Source organism: Anarrhichthys ocellatus, unplaced genomic scaffold (genome assembly GCF_004355925.1).
Source record: "Anarrhichthys ocellatus isolate YVR2014 unplaced genomic scaffold, GSC_Weel_1.0 scaffold33, whole genome shotgun sequence".
NCBI lineage: Eukaryota > Metazoa > Chordata > Actinopteri > Perciformes > Anarhichadidae > Anarrhichthys > Anarrhichthys ocellatus.
Genome location: NW_022280063.1, coordinates 612958 through 632211, shown reverse-complemented (window position 1 = coordinate 632211; position 19254 = coordinate 612958). Strand labels below are relative to the sequence as shown.

Sequence of the window (19254 nt, the reverse complement as noted above, 5' to 3'; positions counted from 1 at the left end):
ACCCCCCCCCCCCCCCCCTTGCTGCATTGCTCCATTATTAAAAGGAATCAAAAAACCTTAAATCGGATATATGCAATATTTCCAACAGATGTTGGATGATTGCATAACCAAGTGTGACTTCAGTGCAGTTTTTTTTTTTTTTTTTTCAAACTTCCTATGAGTTTCTTTTAGCTTGTGATCTCTTATTCTGATAAAAGGACATAATACAAGTTCTAATCACAGTGAGTCTCATGCTATAACATCAGCATCCATGTTCAATATTAGCGGGCTTAATGCTAATCAGAAAATATAACATGGATGTATTTCAGGTCCGGTCTCAATTCTCATCCAAGTAAGCAACGCCATTAATCAAACCCCCCCTGAGGGAATAAATCAAGAGAGAAGTAGAGTCATTTTATCATAGACTTCCATACAATCAGACTTCTTTTTTGCAACCACCTGCTGATCATTAGAAAGAATGCAAGTTTAAGGCACTTCACTTTTGGCTTCACTTTTTACTTTTTGGCTTCCAGGAGTTGTTGAGCGATTCTACTCAAATCCATAAATGTCAACCTCATGGTGGCACTAGAGGAAATATCAGTAGATCATCTGTGGTCACTAGGTTTCCACCTCTGAACCATAAATGTCTGTACAAAATGTTACAATACTTATTGGAGAAATTGAGATATTTCACAGGACAAGTGAAAACTCTGAGCTGCTGGTGAGACTCGAGTGGAAGGTGGCCATTAGGGCTCATCCTCTGGGAGCGTGAATGTTTGTACGGAATGTAATGTCAAGCTGCTGAGATGTATATATCAATCTGGACTAAAGTGCCATACTGACCTTCATCCATCAGTATCCTTTCCTTTCTTCTCCCCACAGCCGAGCAGAGGGTAAGGCTTTCCTTGAACGAGCGGAGGAGGGAGTACAACGAGGAGCAAAGGGACGAGTACGACAACTACATCAAGGAGGAGCGCGACGGTGAGACCCTGGATTCCTCTCAACCCCGTCTTTCCTCAAATTGAGAGTACAGCCATCGTAATGCTTGAATGTCAAACAAAAGCAGAAATGAATAGAGACAAAATAACCCTCCGTCAAATCCTCATTTTCACCCCTTCCACAGACGACGAATAACACATTTACCATTATTTGCATCTCAGAATCACTTTGTTTTACTTGAATGGCAGTCGTCACGAGAGGACTCACTATAGGGAGAACACATCGAGGGAAGGCCGAGTTTGGATCTTGAACAAAAACCTCTCGGCACCCACGAGTCTGGACCACAGCGGAGAGACCAAAATGAAAGCGTCCATTTGTGGTCGACCCCGAGCTGACAATTGTTCTTGCGGCTGTCTGTCTGGTGTGATATAGTAGCAGTGACGGTTTCTAAACTAAGAACTGCAAACACATAGAGATGAGAGTGGGGTTTTAAGGTACACAGTGTTTTGGGTGGTTTAGGAGGACAAAACGATCTCCACCAGGCCACAGAACACACTCAGGTTCCGTAGAAACCGGCTTATTGGTCCATAAATGTCAAAACTCTGTTTTTTTACATCACATTGTTGTCTCTTTATGCTGCATTTACACATTGTCTTTGTATCTGTAGCGAGTCATTAACAAGTGGAAACCAGACTCAAACAAACTGCATTCATGAGCTGAATTCATTGAATTAGTGTTCAAATTTGGATGTAGGTGTAACTGCCAGCGATGGTGGCTTTGCTGCCGTTTTGTCAGCGGTTTGTTGGCACCCTTGTAGTTGGTTTCAAACAGTGGGAGATATCATAGGGAACAGAAATCCCTGATAACTCCTACCTGGATGTTTGCGTTCTCAGTGATAATGTGTGTATGTGGCGTTGTTGGCTGGAAAATCGAATTATAAATTATTTTATAAAGCTCTGTAAAGCAGAGGTGAAGTGCAAGGTCCGGTGACAATTCCCCCTACGACTGACCCCTGTCACATACCAGTAGTCATGTGATCCTTTGGTATTTACATTGTTTTTTTTAATTATAGCCACTTTAATTACAAATTCTTTATCCGCAGAGCAAAACGAGAGATCGAGGGAGACGAACGAGCAGCTGCGAGAGTATCACTACGACGGCCACCAACCTCGCTACTACTGGTTCCACTGAGCGTACGGCCGCATGGAGGCCCCTCTCACCGGAGCCAGCGCTGCCATCACCTGTACCCCAGGGGCTCCTGACACTTTGAGACAGTGCTAAACTTATGTTCGGATCTTTTTCTTACCTTTCTCTACAAATGCTTTCCTTTTAAAATAAAATAAAACCCCTAAATTGTGCATTATGTCTCCACATCAAACTGTAACATGTATTAAAAGTGCAGTTTGGGTATTATAAGCTCAACTTTATATTAAATGGAGGCTCTATGTTTTGCATGCTTGTTTTTACATGTACATACAAGCTACACAATGTCCTTTTATGTCAGCCTGTGGCATTAGCAGCAATAAATCAACCTCGTACAACAGACATTGATTGTAGCTTCATTTTAGCAAAAAACAAACTGACTTTGTCTTTAAGTCAAAATGACAAATTTATGAGGGTGAGTTTCCTGATTCCCAGACCACTGATGTGTCTTAACTCACTCTAGCACTGTCTGGTATTTGGAGTATTCAGAGGGAGGGAGGCAGTGTGGAATAAAAGAGGAGGTGAGCTGCAGAAGTCATCAGGCTGAATCCAATTCCACATTCCAGAGTGGAAACGGGAGACGCAATCGTGGCAGAGTGAAAAAAAGGCCTAGCAGTGATAATGACAGCAAACAAAACCCTGAAAACAACGTGGCGTGTCACTCCGTACTCACTGACCACATCACAAAGCCTGACTTTATCTCTTAACTGTGATTCCCAGCTCAGACCTTTCCTGTTGGAGGCCATGCGGGTTGTGTCTGCGAGACTTGTGTGAGCGCCACCTGGCCTCGGCAGTCATCACTATAACACATGGAGTGTGTTTGTGTCCTGATGCAGGGGACTGGTTGTGTCCCTATGAGAAACAAGTGCAGCTCGGGTGTAAAGCTAGACTTTATCTGACATGTTTAAGGCAGGACTTCTTCCCTTGATTTTTGGTAAATAAAGCATAAAGGTAGTGTTGTAGAAGGTTACCTACCCTTAATGAAATGTCCGCTCTCATTGCTGTATGGTGTCACTCAGTTTGGATTATCTGTTGATTAAGTTTGAACGTCTTATACAGTAAACCGTTAAGTGGAACTATTTTCTTATCATTCCTCAAAGCTGAAGTTGGTTTTACGTTTGAGGTTGTATCTAAAAAGGACGGGCCGTTTTCACAGCAGACCCTTCAGCATAGTAGGAAAAGAACAGATGTTACGAATAACTCATTCTATTAAATATTAGTTAAGTCCATACTTTCCAGATCTGCTCAGCTTCTCAGAAACAGACACGAAACGTATCGCTTTAATCAGCTTATTTAAAGTGTATTCAATAAAAATCACAGACATTCAAATCTCCATAATCAATGACACAACTGTAAAAACTGTAAAATCATAATTCACACAAATGCAAAATTGCTACTGAGACGTTTAAATTACAGACGTAAAAATGCCGGTGCCGTCACTTCATGCTGTTGAGGAACTTGCCATGCTCCTCTCCTCGAGGCCGGAGGAGCTCTCCGGCAATCTTTGGTCCCTTTTTCTCCTGCAATAAAAACAAATGTGGAGAGGAACATCAGCTCTGCTTTCTTTCACAACGTGAGAGGTGAACTGTGAGTCAGAGGGACATATTACCTTCAGCATCCCATCGCGCTCCCATTTAAACAGACCGCAGTTACTAAAATGGTAAAAGATCAGTTAGAACGTGCGTGTTATTAAACTGAAACGGTATTGAAAGGTTATGAGAGAGACGTGACAAATGCTCCGGGAAGCGAACATTAACCTGCAGTGTTTGTTCGGCAGTCTGTCCAGAGCGATGGCTCTCTGTCCACAGGGACACTTGAAGAAACGTTTGGTGGCATCGTGCCACCGCAGGTTATGATTCTCCTCCACACAACGGTCTGCCGGCTTGAAGTAGGTGTAACTACACTGGAGGGAAAGGAAGATGGAAAAAATGACTTTCCCTGCTTCTGACCGAGTGACAGAGAAATCTCATGAATGTTTATGTTTTTATACATATCTGAACCAAGTAGGTGTAAATTCAACTCGGTACCTTTTTACAGGAAACAGCACGACACTTCATCTCCCTGATGCCCTTCATCTTCTCCTCCATCTGCTCCTTCTTCACGAGCGGATCGAAGTAGCGCTCCTGCACTTGGTACTCCGCCTGAGAGAGAGAGAGGAGATTCAGAAGGACACGTCTTTACTTCAGACTCGTAGATAATACGCAGATAGATCAGATCTGCAGCATGTCTACGTGCAACAGCTGTAAATTCAAAACGGGCAAAGTAAAAGAAGTCCTAACGGATGCACATGGTTAAGTTCCAACTTGTCGTACCGCCTGTAGTGCAGCGTCGTGGCGAGATTTGGCATTGAGGATCTTTTGAAACGCCTCTGACTGGATGTAGAGGAGCTGTTCTCGCTTCTTCTTCTGAGCCGGTTCCTCTTCCTCAATACCGGACGATTCGCCTGCGCAGGAAGTAAGAGGGCAAGTTATAACAAGCAACAAATGAGTCATTTTGTATACGATTGAAATGCAGAATTCTGCATTTTACAAATCAAATCAAGAGATTACATTTCTTCACATTCATTGGTGAGCTCTCAGATTTTTTTATGTGAGCTGGTCCCAAGTACAATAACTAAGATGGCTCTTCACTGTGTACCATTGGGTGAGGTGAGATTCTTCTCCACTCGGGCGCTGATCTCGCCGTCGTTACTCCTCTTCCTCTTCACAGCGTTGGGGTCTTCCTTTTCGAGCCCCGCCCCTTTGCCTTTCAGCCTCTTCAGAGCAGCCAGCTTGGCGGCTGATAGGCTGAGAGCGGGCGCCGGTGGTGGAGGGCTGTTCTCAAAGAAGAGGATGTCCTCGCCGTCAGAGAAGCCTCGGCCCAGGGTGGGGGTGCGGGCCTTGGGGACCTCGGAGGCTGCTTTCGGGGACATCAGACCATCCCGGACCAGCGAGGACGACGCCCCGGGTCTGGGCCCAGCCGAGCTCTGTGGCACCTTCTTCTGGATTTCGTCAGCCCGCCGCCGCCGGTTCTGCAGAAACTCCCGCTGCCTCTGCTTCTGCAGCTTCAGCAGGTCCGAGGCTGAGATGGACTGAAGTGGAGCTGAAGCTGCATCTTTGGAGACGGAAGATGTATAACAGGTTAATAAAAGGGTGTGTGTGTGTGTGTGTGTGTGGGGGGGGGGGGGGGTTAAAAAAAATATCACTGGGGATTGTCTGAAATGGTTGTTTGAAAAAATTAGCAACATATTTTGAAATGGGGTTGTGTGTCTACTCCCGTGCTCTGAGAGGTTGAATTCAATGGAGTCTTGATGATGGCTTCAATTCCCTGTAGGAAAGGGCAGTCTGACGTCGAAGTAAGCAGCTGTGTAGGCGAGCAGCAGAAAAGCTCAAGTGTACGCTATATCTAGAATATTTTCACCGCTTAACCTGGCCTCCAGACAGCCCTTTCTGACGGGGAGCTTAAGACGTTATCTAAAGCCACAGACTCCATTGACAAAAAAACTGTAACATTACCTCGCAGAACACAGGAGTTGCTGGTTTGTTTGTGTTATTGTGAGACTTCAGAATCCAAGCTAACGTTGCGTCCACAGCAGTACGTTGCTTAGCTTCAGCGTTGGTGTTGTTCTGTCTGCCTCTCCAAACTGGGAGCGCGCTGACCACCAGTTGCTGTATGTAAAAGACCGACTAGAAGGACGTGTATGAACTTTATATGTAGCAGCGTCATCACGCAGAAACCTATGTCAGGTCAAGTTTTTAGAAATGCTTCTACTGAATGATATAAAAACCTAAAAGAAAAACCACAATATTAATGGACCTGCCTTTTGAAAATAAATATGTCATTAATTCATAGCTAGAGCAGGAAAAGGCACAGGGATGTTTCCAGGTACCTGATTGGCTGCCCTGTATTAAGTGCTTCTTCAGCTGCAGAGCTCCGGGTGTTGGCGCTGACAACAGGCTCTTAAATTCACTTGAACAACCTGCAACTTCACCAGACTGCATGGCTAATAAAATAAACAAAAACAAAACAGACAAAATCAGGTTAACCGACAGCCTTGAAGTTGGCGCATACAAGTGTGTGTAAGAGCCTATCAGTGCTTACCCAGCCTCTTGGCCTGATTGACGAGCTGAGCAGAGCCTTTCACAAACAGCTTGTCCAGAGTCTTCTGGACGGGTTTGTTCGGTTTGGACGCCGTTCTGCAACACACAGACCCGTTACTAAAAATGTCGGGCAGCTCAGATTCTACCCAGTTCCCCACTGTGTTCCCGGCAACGGAGGTTGCAGTTAGCCTGCTCGCAGCGTTTGACATCACTCACAGCGACGAGGCGCAGGCGGCTGAGGACACGCCGCCGTAGTAGAAGCCGTCCTGACACAGCCGATCTCTCAGGTTGCCTCCCTTCCCCTTCAGCTTGTTGGGAGCTTTGCCCGAAAACGCCGACTGCAGCTCGGCCCTCTTCGCGCTCATCTGCTTGTACTGGGCCTTGACGTGATACTGGCAGAACTGGCACTCAAACTGTGAAGGAACAGCCACACAGAGACCGTAAAACATGGTGGGAACACCGCCCCCTGGTGGGGAGTATGGATCTAAACGTAAGGTTGATCCATTTTGCAGGGGAAAATGGACCCACCATGTTGACGAGCTGAGAGCAGGGGTCTCCGTTCTTCTTCATGGCCGTGCAGGTGCCATAGTCCTGAGCTTCACCCATCAGCAGCACCTTCTGGGGGTTGTCCACCGTCAGGCTCACCTGCACATGTTCAAAAGGAGGTTTTATCTTTCCGGAATCTCCGGTTTCTGACACCAGAACGCCGGCCTCTCTTCTGGTCGTACATTACACACACACACACAGCTCACCCCGTCATACCCGTCCTTCTGCTTCATGGGGGTCGGGTTTAGGACTCCGATGACGGTGCCCGGCTCCGTCTTCCAGTGCTCTCTGTGGACTTCGCCGAACAGCAGCAGAGACACAAAGACTTCCAGGTTATGGAGGTCGTTCAGTTTCCAGATGCTGAAGGTTTTGCCCTGCAGAGAGGAAGCGCTCAGTCAACAAGCGTGAATATCGCAATAGCAGCGGCCGAGTAGGCGCATGCATTTTACAGTATTATTTTACAGTGAATGTATTACAATCATTAAATATTTTGTGTTAAACGATTTCTACAGTACATTTATGTGAGCTTGTGTCACTGCTCTTAAATGTACCTTCACACACACCTCACCATCATTTATAATCATTTTATTCAACTGTTTTAACTGTAATCTAATATACATTCTGGCATTTCCCACGTAAACAAAATCCACAAACTATAAATTTAAAATGTACGCATCATCAACAAAAAACAATTTAGCACAGAGCCTGTTAATGAAGTGCACTGGCTATAAGTCTATAACAGAGACGCGTCTCTATGGAATGAAACAAAGCCTTAATGATCAACTCATGGGGCTTTAGTACCTGCAAAATTAAATCTTTGAGAAAAAGCATTAAAAAAAAATCTAAAACATAACATCGTAGGCTATGCAACGAGAAATTCAATTGTTTTTCTAGTCGCCATCTTGACTTTTTGCAACTGGTGAATGAAAGTTTCCATATTTGGAATGCGGAAGAGTGACGTAGAGATGGCATAAGCCCCGCCCTAAAGCATACCCTGCTTTATGGTCTGTTTGACTCTAAATGGACCATAATGTACTAAATGAACATCACGCTGTATTGAAGAAGACTTGAAACTAGAGATTGAGACCATAAACTCATGTTTACAATGTTTACTGAGGTAATAAATCAAGAGAGAAGTAGAGTCATTTTATCATAGACTTCTCTACAGTCAGACTTATTTTAGCAACCAGAGGAGTCGCCCCCTGCTGGTCACTAGAGAGAATGCAAGTTTGAAGACACTTCCGCATCGGCTTCACTCAGCAGAACCAGAGGTTGTTGGGGATGTCGCCGTATCCTTACTTCACAAAATTATAATAAATTGCAAAATAGCAGAGCTCCACGAGAACAAAAATATTCTGTATTATTGTTGTGTATGATAGCATACAGTTTTCTTGAAATGAAGACAAAAGCGTGCGATTTGTAGCCAACTACACATCAGGGGTGGGAGGTTTAAGCATAGACCTACACTGCTGTTGCTTTGTGGTGTGACCTTTTTGACCAGCACAGCGAAGGTCACCCAGTCGCTGTCCTCCAGCTTCTCCCGAGCCAAACGCTCAGGCAGCTGCGACAGACGGATCAGACGGCGGTCGGCCATCTTGCGGTCCATCTCGCATGAGGAAACGCGCGGTCTTCTGAAAGGAAATTGAGCCCAGATTCAGACAGAAACACTGGATTTGTTTGCGTGTATGAGACACAAATTCGGCCTCTCCGCTGCTGATGGTAAATTTGAAAAAGCCAACATTTCTTCAATGTCCTCACCTGAGCCGCAGTCCTGAGTATTTCTCAACACCCACATCTTTAGGAATGGGAGGAAGAGAAGAAGGTTTGGGCGTTCCTGTTGATGCAGGTGGAGGTGAACGCAGAGGATTGCAAACCTTGCTGGTGCTCTCTACTGGCAAGAAGGAGCTGCTAATCTTTATCTCCATCAGTGGACCTCTGTCTTCTGATGAGGAAACAGTGAAGAAAACACACTCAAATACATGCACAAGTAGCATTTTCTTTAACACAAATACACCCCGACTTTCAATGACAAAACTCAGTAACTCTGGTTTTCATCAATGGACTGCGTAAGGATAAGTTGTACCTGGCGATGTGCTGGGTTTGGTATGGTGAGCTACCCTGGGTTTGCGTTTGAAGGAGTCAGAATTGTTCAGCTGATCAAAAAAGTCAGCGGACTCCTGGAGCTTCAGACCTCCTCCTTTGACTGGAGTGGATGAAGATGTTGCTGCTGTCAGAAGACAAGAAAAAAAACAATCAACTCTTGTTGTTTGTGCCGTTATCAATTTATTCTGTACATTATATGTAAAAACATGGCCAGTGGACTTCAGAATGTGTCTACTGCTGTGGCTGGCGAACAACAAAATGTTTACCTGCTTGTGTCTTGGCCTTCTGCGTGGTAGAAGCCGGTTTGGTCTGTTTGGAGGTCGGCTGTCGAGTGGGTGTCGGTTTGGGTGTCATTGGTTTGGGACCAGCCGAGCTCCCTGCAGTCAAGACCGGAGTGGAAGATGAGGGGGAAACCTTCTGGCTTGCTTCCAGCTGCTGCTGCAACCGCTGCATCTGCTCCTGCATGCGCCTCAGCTCGTCTGAGGAAGGCAGACATTTAAAGATTGTGAACACACACGTTGTCCAGCAACTAGAAGCAGATTAGAGGGGACAGATCAGCGGCACACACCTTGTAAATCCTCCTTGGACCTGTCCAGGCTTTCGCAGGCTTCTCCGCCACTTCCTTTTCTTTTAGCCTCTTTCTCTTCATTTTCAATGTCATCCACCTCCCCGAAGAGATCCGACAAGGCATCCTCGGTCCCCACATTTGGCCCTTCCTCCTCGACACCCTCTTTGTACTCGTCCTCATCATTGTCGCCGTCAAACAGGCCGTCCAAGTCGTCTGCCTGCTCCTGACTGCCCCGTTCTTCTCCGACTCCCTCACTCTCAGCCAGCAGCGCCGTCAACATGTCCAGATCATCCTCACCTGGACAGACAAGACATGAGCTGACTTATGTTTCGACCTGTTTAAGAGGCTCTATTTTAAGGTGTTTTAAATCCCATGATACTCACTGTCCATTTTAGAGATGTTAGTAGTGGTGCCGATTTCAGATGAGCTGGTGACCTACAAGAAGGCAGACAGTTATGATTGTGTGAAGTGAAGGAAAGGCTACTTTGGCAGCTCTTATAATAACATGAATTGTAGACCTGAGAAAACAATCAGACATCTGCATGACTGGACTGCTTTCTCTCTAAAAAAAAACAAGAGTTTGAAATATAACTTTAGCACTTTAAATGTTCCAGTGAACTGTTCCAAGACAGTCTCAGCTTTAAAGTAGAACTGAACGGTCAGACAGGTCAACATTTAATATGGTATACAGCTACCGACTCAGTGGCTGTCTACCATATCAGTAGTACTGAGTCATAAAGGACATTTGGAGTTGTGAATACCGAGTAACAAAAATTAAACGTTCATCAAATATTTTATTTAAAATGTAACTTTCCATCTATGTGTTTGTTTCCTCAAAGAAAATGAGACAGCGAACTTACCTCAGGTGTTACAGCTTTGTGTCCTTTTCTAGCTCTAATGCCACTTTGACGGAGTTTACAACTACGTCCAACCTGTCAATATGTTGTTTGTTTTCCAATAATCATCATGACGCGCGAGGTTGGTAATGTACAAGTCAGAAGTTATAGTTTATAAAACATAATACTTAAACATTTCTTGTAGTCTCCACAACCACAACTCGGAGCGAGGGAGAAAATCTAAACTGGCGCTCAACGAAGGACCCCTCTGTGTTGTCGAAAATATAGTAGCTGCCCAATGATCCGCCTAACTGAAAAAAAAGGTTTCCATCTCGTAGAAAGGCTTTTAAGGCTTTAATTCACTCCAAAAAAAATATTTTTGTGAGATAAAAAATATATGTAACAACAGATATCTCTGCTGATATTTCACTATGTGTCTGTGGGGAATTCAGGAACCTTGGGGGCCTGTTTATAAAACGGAGGCCCTGCTTACGTAACAGTATTTTGCCCTGTTAAATAGCTCCCAGGTAAAACCTGCCTTTTAGTGGCTACGTGTAAACAATGTAGAATTTCCTTGCGTCGGTTTACAGATCAATCGACTCTTTCCACACCTTAACCCCAACCTTAAATATACTGTTAACCTTAAATTCCCAGTCTATAACCTAAAGACAAGTTGGTAGCTAAGGAAGTAGTGTGCCTGGATGGCAAAAGTCAGGGTTCAATCGCTTCATTTTCAAACTTTCAATTGGTACCTATACTACTTAACTCAATTTGAGCTTTTTTTTTATTCATTCATGTATATATATGTGTGTTTTTATATATTTTCTTTTTTGAGGGACATGCACATTGGATCGTACAGAAGATTTTAATGTAACCGAAACATGATGATAACAGATCAATTGCTTTGTATCCCTGTGTCAAACTGTTATTTGCCTTCACATGATGGAAGAAGGCGAGAAAGACTGAGTGCTTACTGCTCAGTGACGACAGAGTGCCTTTCATGTATGGTGGTATGAAGATATGGGAATGCCAGTATGGACCCAAAAGGGAGCATGGTTAAATGTGATATTATTGACTGTGACTTCTTGAATGGGAAGCCACCATGTCATCCCCTGGGAAAAAAGGGAAATAATCCAAACAAAGGCTTTTCATAGGAGCAACAACAACCACAACAAATGTCAAGCAAAGCTCTTAGTTGGGCACATCTGTAGATTATGTTGTGACAGCAAAGAATTGTGACAAATTGGCAAATCAAAGCTAATGAAAGACTGCTGCAGGACTTAGAAGTCAGAAAGGGAGTGACATCAGCAAACTGATTTTTTATTATAAGAGTTACATTCAGCAGGTGGAGAGCAGGAAGTAGCTGGAAAACAGCGATGGTGATGACTCCTCCAGGCCTGCAGACAGATGAACCAAAGATGAACCAGAGGATGGTCCATAGAGGCGGAGGAGGTTGCTCCAAAATATAAAAAACAGAGTAATTGTTAGAACTAAACAATTACCAAATTTCATTAAGGGCAGCGCACGGCTAATTCACTGGTGTTAGCGTCCTTTTGCCGACTCTGGTAAAAGCAAAGCTAAAGTTAATAATTAAAACAATTCACGTAGAAAGGTAAGAAGTTAGACTTTAGTTTAACACTATTGAATCCACTGAAAACATTACACAATCATTTACACGATGGATTTATATTTTTTATTAATATATAATTTTTATACAAAGTTGGTCATGTCGTGGTCTTCAAACTAAATTTACAGGAAAACTCCACAATGTAATTTGAGTACTTCTTACTGGATAGTTTCAGGACCAAGTGACCACAGGCTGTAGTACTAATGCTGTATTCACACAGACAAGAAAAGTAGCTAACACGTAAGATTGAGTATTTTAGAAACTCGGTCTTGGGTGTAAACTAAGCGTGCACGGTTGACAAGAGAGCAGATTTTCCAAAAATGACACGTTACTGTCTTTAACATGAAGAAGGTGGAAAGGTTGCATTCTTTAACCCGTACTAAAGCTTAAAATAAGGTCCCACCAAGATGTGAACATGGATCACTGGATATAAGGTCCAGAGTGCTAACCAGTACACGACCCATTCAAAGAACAGTATGTCATTATAGAGAGTTTCTCCGAGCACCACCAACTCTGACTGACTTCCTGCATCCTTGCTGACTAGCTAACTGACTGAGTAAGCTCCTCCTTCACAGAGGGTTTGTAAATCGTAAAAAAAAAAATATCGTAAAAAAAAAAAAAAAAAAAAAAAATATATATATATATATATATATATATATATATATATAATAATTTATTTTTGTAAGCACCTTTTGTTTTTTGGTCTCTTGTTTCTACAAACATACAACTTTGTTACAATAAGGAGAGGAAATGTGATTGGTTACTTATGTGAAACTTATCTGTCTCTTTGGTCCTCCAGCGAATTTATAGTGACATAGCGTTTTTATTAAATTGGTTTCGCAGTTACAATCCTTTTGGGGCTCATAGAGTGGACTCAGTGGTACTTAATAGAGACCTTATTTTATAACTTCTTTGTCTTGGTACCACTTATTTTCCCACGGGAACTTGACATCGCGACCCCATCAACCACGTGAATCAGCCACGCCTGCCGTCGTGCGTAAAGAGGTAAAGACTGCACCATCAAGCGCGGCACGAGCCGAGGGAGGCTGACATCGTGGAGCAGAGCGTGAGCTGGTGCGGGCAGCAGCCTTGGAATAAACAGAGCTTGGATTCAAGTGCAGTGGGTGGAGTTTAAGGATGCTTTAGGTGGGTGCGTGAGAAGTTGTTGCCTTCACACGCCGAAGCCATGCGTAATATTAAGTGTGAACGCCGCTGGTGAGGGGGATGCTGGAGCACGAGGCAGGAGCGGACATGCGACTGGTCCGTCAGATCAGCGCGGGTATGAAGATCCAGGCCACGGGAGAGCACGTGGGCTGCAGCAAGGTCGGGGAAAATCAGGAGAACCAGGTCATATGTGTGCAGTGTCAAGAGGAGGTGGTGCGGGTCTGTCCAGGAAGCCCGCACAGTCCTCACCGCGCCATCGCGACGCGCCTCTCCTCCGGATCCGCAGGTAAAGGCATCCTGTGCAGCGTATGGGACCAGACAAAACTGCAACATTGCTCTTCATGTCATTACTTGTGTGGTTGACATTGCAGCCCCTATTTGTTTATAATTTCACTGTTGAGCGTGGGCGGACATGAGGGTGGGGTGCTCCAATATGATAAAAAATGACTATGGATGACTATATTCTCATATAAAGAATAAGTCGAGCACCTCCCTGAATGAGTTTTGAATTAAACCAGATAGATGAACATGTCTGTGATTTTTATGGCAGATGCTCTGAAATTGGTTTATGCACAATCAGGGTCCTAAGCAAAATTGATTATTTCAGTAATATTTTAATTTTAATTTTCCAGAAGTTAGAGCCCATTGTACAGTGCTGAGTCATGTTAGATTTCATGAGGGAATTTGAATTGCCCAAAATTTTCCATGACAACCTCTAACTTGAAAATGTTTCAGTCTGTGTTTGGGGAACGCACTCATAAGTGCTCTTTATTGTCTCCGCCAGGAGATAATGAGATCCTAACGAGATCGGCTGTGCATGGGTGAGCGTGCGTGGGTGTGTGTGTGTGCATCTCTGTCCACAGCCTATTTCGCATGCTGCTGCACCAAACTGCATAATATTTTGGGTGCTCATTTATGGCTGCATGCTCATGGACCCTTCATGGATGCACTGACACACACTTTCTCAGAACACCTTTTATACTGCTGACTCATCACTCACTACTCTTGAACAGCAGTAAGGTTCTGCAAGTGAGATACAGTGGGGAAAAACTCTTTGCTCATTTTTGTTGTTTTGGACTGTGTGCATTGGCTAACAGCTAACGGAACTACCAGTACACACACAGCTCACGTTTACGCGCATATTTTTCGTAACAATTTGAATTGAAGCTTCAATATATGCTTCAAGCCACGTTTTTTTTCTGTGAGACGGAGTTGTGACAAGCACCTTCACAGAGCTGGTTTAGATATCTGCAGATTAAAAATGAGAGCGGATCTGTTTTGTGTGACATGCGGGTACACTTGCGGTCTAGACGGGGGGTTATTCATTTGTGGGTTGTATTCATTCAATGAGAAACAGCAGTGATTGTTGTAGGCAGACCTGGCAGAGATCTGCACTCTACTGAGCGCACCTTTGTAGTTTTAAAATTTCAACTGCCTTGGTGAAAAGATCATGGAGAGGCACCTCTGCTGCATCAGAGTATACGGTTTCTTATTCAAGTGAGAAAGTAAAGGAAGAAACCTTAGAGAGAGCAACAGAGGAGGATCCCTCTATCAGGATGGACAGAAGTGTGATAGATGTCATGTGTACAGAATGAACAACATAACAGAGTTACAACACATTGAATGCATATGACAGAAATTATTCATATAATGAGTATTAGGCATAATAATGATGGAACAAATGATGACTACTAATAATAACAGCAGCAGTGGATATAGTAGATTAATAATGATAATAAAAGCAGGAAGGGTATCGGTAATAGTAATAGTATTATAATATAACTGGAAGCTGGTTCCACAGAAGAGGAGCTTGATAACTGAAGGCTTTGGCTCCCATCCGTCTTTTTGAGACTCTAGGAAGCACAAGTAACCCTGCATTCAATCAAACAGTAGTCTATCTGTCAACCTGTGAAGTTGCGAGAGTCATTGAAGATTGTGAATGAAATTACTTTGTACACAAATCTTGAATGATGATAAAGAAAAATGATTAAATGCCATTGATTCTAAATGATGGATACCACTGGAAGCTGCTCAGAGGCTGATATGGTTTGTCCAATTCCATGCCACGACTTCCCATCACTTTGGTAATAAATGATACCTGCAGATTTATCTCATAACATGGAAGCAAATGTGTGAAAAGACTTCCTGTCAGTGATGAATGTTTACGCTGTGCTGCAGTTGCTCTTGTTTGACGTGGCTGTAGGTGTCAGATTACAGAATAGGGAAATGAAAAACTTCATTAAATTGCTAAATGGGCCTTTTTTATTCAATGCAAAAATGTTGGGCTGCACCTTGAAGCAGTGACTGCAGTGCCACAGAAAGTCGTTTCCTCTGCTGAGACAGATTAATCATTTAACCTCTAGCTCCCTTGATTGCTTGGAGTTCCAAATTAGCCCTTTAGTTTCCTGCTCCTATGGAACCTCTTTGAGAGCAAGTGTCTAACGAACCAACCAATCAAATAATGGAATACTGTGTGTGTACTGTACATTTGAGTTATTGATGGCAATGAAAATGTCACACAAGTCTGTTTAAATGTAGCTCGTTGACTGAAGCTGCAGTTCATCACAGAAGCATCTTGACCTCTACTCCCGCATATAAACTGAAAAAGTTGGGAATTGCAATGGCTGGATTTTTTTTTTGCTTGTGAAATGAGTCATCGAATTGTTTAATAATTTAAGCCATCTTTTTATCAAAACTGCCGAAATTCTTGGGTTGCAGCTTCTTCAATGGTTTTCTCTGTTTTTATGTCGTTGTAACCTAATCTCTTTAGATTTTGGACTGTTGCTCGGACAAAACAACACATTGCATGACATCAACAAGGAAATGTGATGGGCATTTTCACTATTTTGTGACATTACATAGTCCAAACAATGAATTCATTAATCGAGAAAACAACTCTTGTAGGGATTGAGGCATCATTCCCTCAAATGAAGGGGCCCTGTAAGCCTTCCAGGGTTATGGGCTCGTGTGACTCGATGTGGAAGCGGGGCACTAACATTGCAGGATTGGGGATTTCATTCTTGTTACGCTGCTGCAGGGTCATGGCTTTCCTCAAGCCTCCAGGAACAGCACTAGGCTTTGATGCATTATAATATGCTTTGGATAGACGAGTCTACATGATGTCTCACTGTACATAATGTGTGATCTCTCCCCCTGTCGTAGACCGTGAGCCCAGCAGTAGCAGCTACAATGCCTCTTCTGGAACCTTCTACAGCTGTGTCAGTCAGATCACCATTGGTAAGTGCATTATTTACAAATATAAAAAACACAAAAAAATTCTATACTGTATGTATATGTATGTATATATATATGTATGTATATATATGTATATATATGTATATATATGTATGTGTATATGTGTATATATGTATATATGTATATGTGTGTATATATGTATATATGTATATGTGTGTATATATGTATATATGTATATGTGTATATATATATATATATATATATATATATGTGTATATGTATGTATATGTATGTATATTTATATGTATATGTGTGTGTATATTTATATGTATATGTGTGTTTACAATGATCACTGCTGCTAGAATTTCAACAGGAAAATCTTGTATTCTGACGATGTGGGGTTAGAAAAAAAGTGAGCTCCTCATCTCTGCTACAAGCTCCGGACAGTTGGTGGCCCAGGTGCATTGTGGTTAATGGGAGGCGCCCGGTATTGACAAAAAAGAAGATTGTGTGAAGTAATAAACACCAGACCTCTGGTTATGCTGCATGAGTCTTTATTCAGTTTTAGAACTCTTCCATCGTGAGTCCGGCAATGTGGAAGAAAAGAGTGTAATGCCAAATCGTTGGAGCGTTCTTTTAACTTTAGATGTCGTCCCCTTAGAGAAATATTTAGTAAGAGTCTGCAGTCGTGCTAAAGGTTTATGAAGCTGTACTCATGCTGCCTTCCTAAAGATTCGGAACTCGGAAATGTACGACCTGCTACTAGAAAATGTAAAATGTAACCCCACTTAAAGTCGGACTTGTTGTGTGGAAAGATATCTGACAATGAATTATACGTGGACAAGTTGACAAAGCACACAAAAGCTGATCTTTCATTTAGTCATACATTTGAATATTTCCATAATGTATGCAGTTAATATCAATGATGAGGTCATTTTGAATGTGTATACGATATAATTTGAGGTGCCTTTCCCGGTACAGTAATGTACAGTGGAACTACTTTAGATTTCATATGGTCATAGAAACATCAGAATCAGAATCAGCTGTATTGGCCATGTACGCATACGCATACAAGGAATTTGACTCCGGCTGTACATTGCTCTCCACGTACATGCACAGCATTTACATTTACAGGTTTGCCTCTTGCTTAACTATTGTCGTCTGGCTGCACCTGTAATGCCAATGAGTTCAATTTAGGATTTTCCGGTTGCACCTACAGCTTGTGTATGATTATCAAACTGCCACTCAACACTCTGTGTCCGCCTTAATGAAAGCTAATCCTAATGAGATTTCATACTGGATTCAGATTCTATAAATCGCTTACTAATTCTGAAATATTCAAAGTTTTTACTTGCCAAAGTGAAAAATACTTTTCCTCCCCTTATTTATTGTTTTAAGATTAATAAGATTAAGGGATACATTCTTTCCTGTTGGCTGCCACAGATCCTCACAGTCATGAACCAAGCAGGGAAAGTCTAGATATGCAGTAAGAAAATGTAAAGATTTCCCCTGACATAACTTTGTCCGTATGTCATGGGCCGCTGACAGGAAATAGCGCGTTGTTGTCTGAAATAATTTTCCTGTCTGTCAAAAAAACTGCAACCCCTTGCTTTTTAGCAACATTCAGACCTGGCCGTTTGACATTTTCTCGTTGAGTATTACAGCCCGGTTGGTGGCAGAGGCAGTGAGCCGGTTGCTGTGACAGTCTAGCATTTGGGTTCAGCTGCGGCTAATTCCACCCTGCTTCATTGTTATAGGAATTTACTGCGGTTGTGCGGCTGATAGACAGAGCTATATGATCTTCACCCCGAGGCAGGGGTTCAGCGAAGGACGACATGCAAAACAATTATTAAAGTTTAAAATCCTGAACATGAATGTTTTGGTGTTTATAATTTTACTTGTTTTCCTTATTAAAGAACATCTTTAACTAGGGCTTTAGCAAATGTCGTTTTTTGACATTCAAACCCAGTGGCGGACTAAGGCTGTCTGAGGTGCAGGGAATAAAAAGTATAAAGGGCCCCCCCAGCTGCACGCGGTGGGGCACCAGCCCGAAGAAAGTACCCTGGAGGGCACTTCATCACGTTCTCTCCAATGGAAGGGCATCCTGGAGAGCATGTAATCATGTTGTATCTACCATAGGGGAAGAAGGCAGTCATTTCTAATAATAGTGTTCGAGCCCAAATACATTTTGTGTTTGTAGTATATTGACGAGGCGGACGCGGAGGTGGCGTTAGTTCACTTTATTCGGTCATGATACCTGCTGTCGTTACTGCGCATGCACACTACAACACTTAGAAAAGGGCCGTGTTCACTGAGGTCCAAAAAGCTTATTACAACCATATAAAATGATTATGGTCAATATACCATAGTGTTATTGTGGTTATACAAATGTAATTTATGATGCTGCTGTTAGAAACAAAAAATAAGTTGATTTCGAATTTGAATGTCAACGTTTTGATGAATCTTTGAACTCTTCGGTACAGGGTTAGAAGATGTTGCTGTGCCGTTTACATCAAGAGGATACGGAAAGATATTCCATTTATCCTCTGGCTGTTTCATGCAACTGCATCTTCTGCATCTTCTGACACATTCAAGTGTCACAAACGCACTCCGACATGGTGGAAACATTAAACACTCCCCACCACACCAGCCCTGCAGCCACCTAAAGGACTTCCACAGCAAGTCTCTGTATGCTTGTTGTAGGCACTCAGCTGAAACTTGTTATTGCATAGTGCAGCGTGTGGCCCAGATACCTGCACCTGCATTTGTTGTCTTACCTCTGAGGGTGTCAGGAAGTGGAAGTGCTATACGTATCTGGGCCTCGCTCTCCTCAGAGAGCCACGCGGGCACTTTTTTTTCTGATGACTGCGACATAGATATTGCTTAGAATACACTATGTCCGAAAAGGCTGCGCACACCGTGAGTTTTGGAGGTCGTTCGGATACATGCCAGGTGTAGATTACCATCTCCGCCCCTCCCGCCATTTCAGGTGACTTTCATGGGATGTTAAGGACT

The 19254-nt window shown here is 43.1% G+C and overlaps 3 protein-coding genes across 7 annotated transcripts in view; 2 read left to right on the top strand and 1 right to left on the bottom strand.

Annotated features, from left to right (window-relative positions):
• ucmaa (upper zone of growth plate and cartilage matrix associated a) overlaps nucleotides 1-2109 on the top strand; it is a 4315-nt gene extending 2206 nt beyond the window's left edge. Inside the window, exons 4-5 of the mRNA XM_031865561.1 lie at nucleotides 862-960; nucleotides 2021-2109. Coding sequence (XP_031721421.1) covers nucleotides 862-960; nucleotides 2021-2109 — 188 coding nt within the window. The remainder of the gene's footprint in view (nucleotides 1-861; nucleotides 961-2020) is intronic.
• A 1293-nt stretch (nucleotides 2110-3402) lies between these two features.
• mcm10 (minichromosome maintenance 10 replication initiation factor) lies at nucleotides 3403-12461 on the bottom strand. 4 transcript variants are annotated; one of them, XM_031865529.1, is made up of 18 exons: nucleotides 10278-12461; nucleotides 9801-9852; nucleotides 9418-9714; nucleotides 9116-9328; nucleotides 8830-8973; nucleotides 8505-8688; nucleotides 8212-8377; nucleotides 6953-7120; nucleotides 6729-6845; nucleotides 6417-6613; nucleotides 6202-6296; nucleotides 5990-6103; nucleotides 4759-5214; nucleotides 4434-4564; nucleotides 4149-4262; nucleotides 3879-4024; nucleotides 3731-3773; nucleotides 3403-3641 (listed from the first exon to the last, which is right to left on the bottom strand). In XM_031865529.1, exons 2-18 carry the CDS (start codon nucleotides 9805-9807, stop codon nucleotides 3558-3560), a joined length of 2676 nt encoding a protein of 891 aa, XP_031721389.1. In that variant the 5' UTR covers nucleotides 9808-9852; nucleotides 10278-12461; the 3' UTR covers nucleotides 3403-3557. The 4 variants fall into 4 exon arrangements, with proteins under 4 accessions (XP_031721389.1, XP_031721392.1, XP_031721391.1 ...); XM_031865532.1 differs by having other exon boundaries at nucleotides 4759-5208; XM_031865531.1 differs by having other exon boundaries at nucleotides 8212-8374.
• Nucleotides 12462-12769: 308 nt separating this feature from the next.
• The window catches only part of LOC116393379 (anoctamin-4), a 35324-nt gene continuing 28839 nt past the window's right edge, over nucleotides 12770-19254 (top strand). For both annotated transcript variants that reach the window (XM_031865661.1, XM_031865662.1), the window contains exons 1-2: nucleotides 12770-13330; nucleotides 16207-16281. In XM_031865661.1, coding sequence (XP_031721521.1) covers nucleotides 13105-13330; nucleotides 16207-16281 — 301 coding nt within the window. In that variant the 5' untranslated portion in view covers nucleotides 12770-13104. The remainder of the gene's footprint in view (nucleotides 13331-16206; nucleotides 16282-19254) is intronic.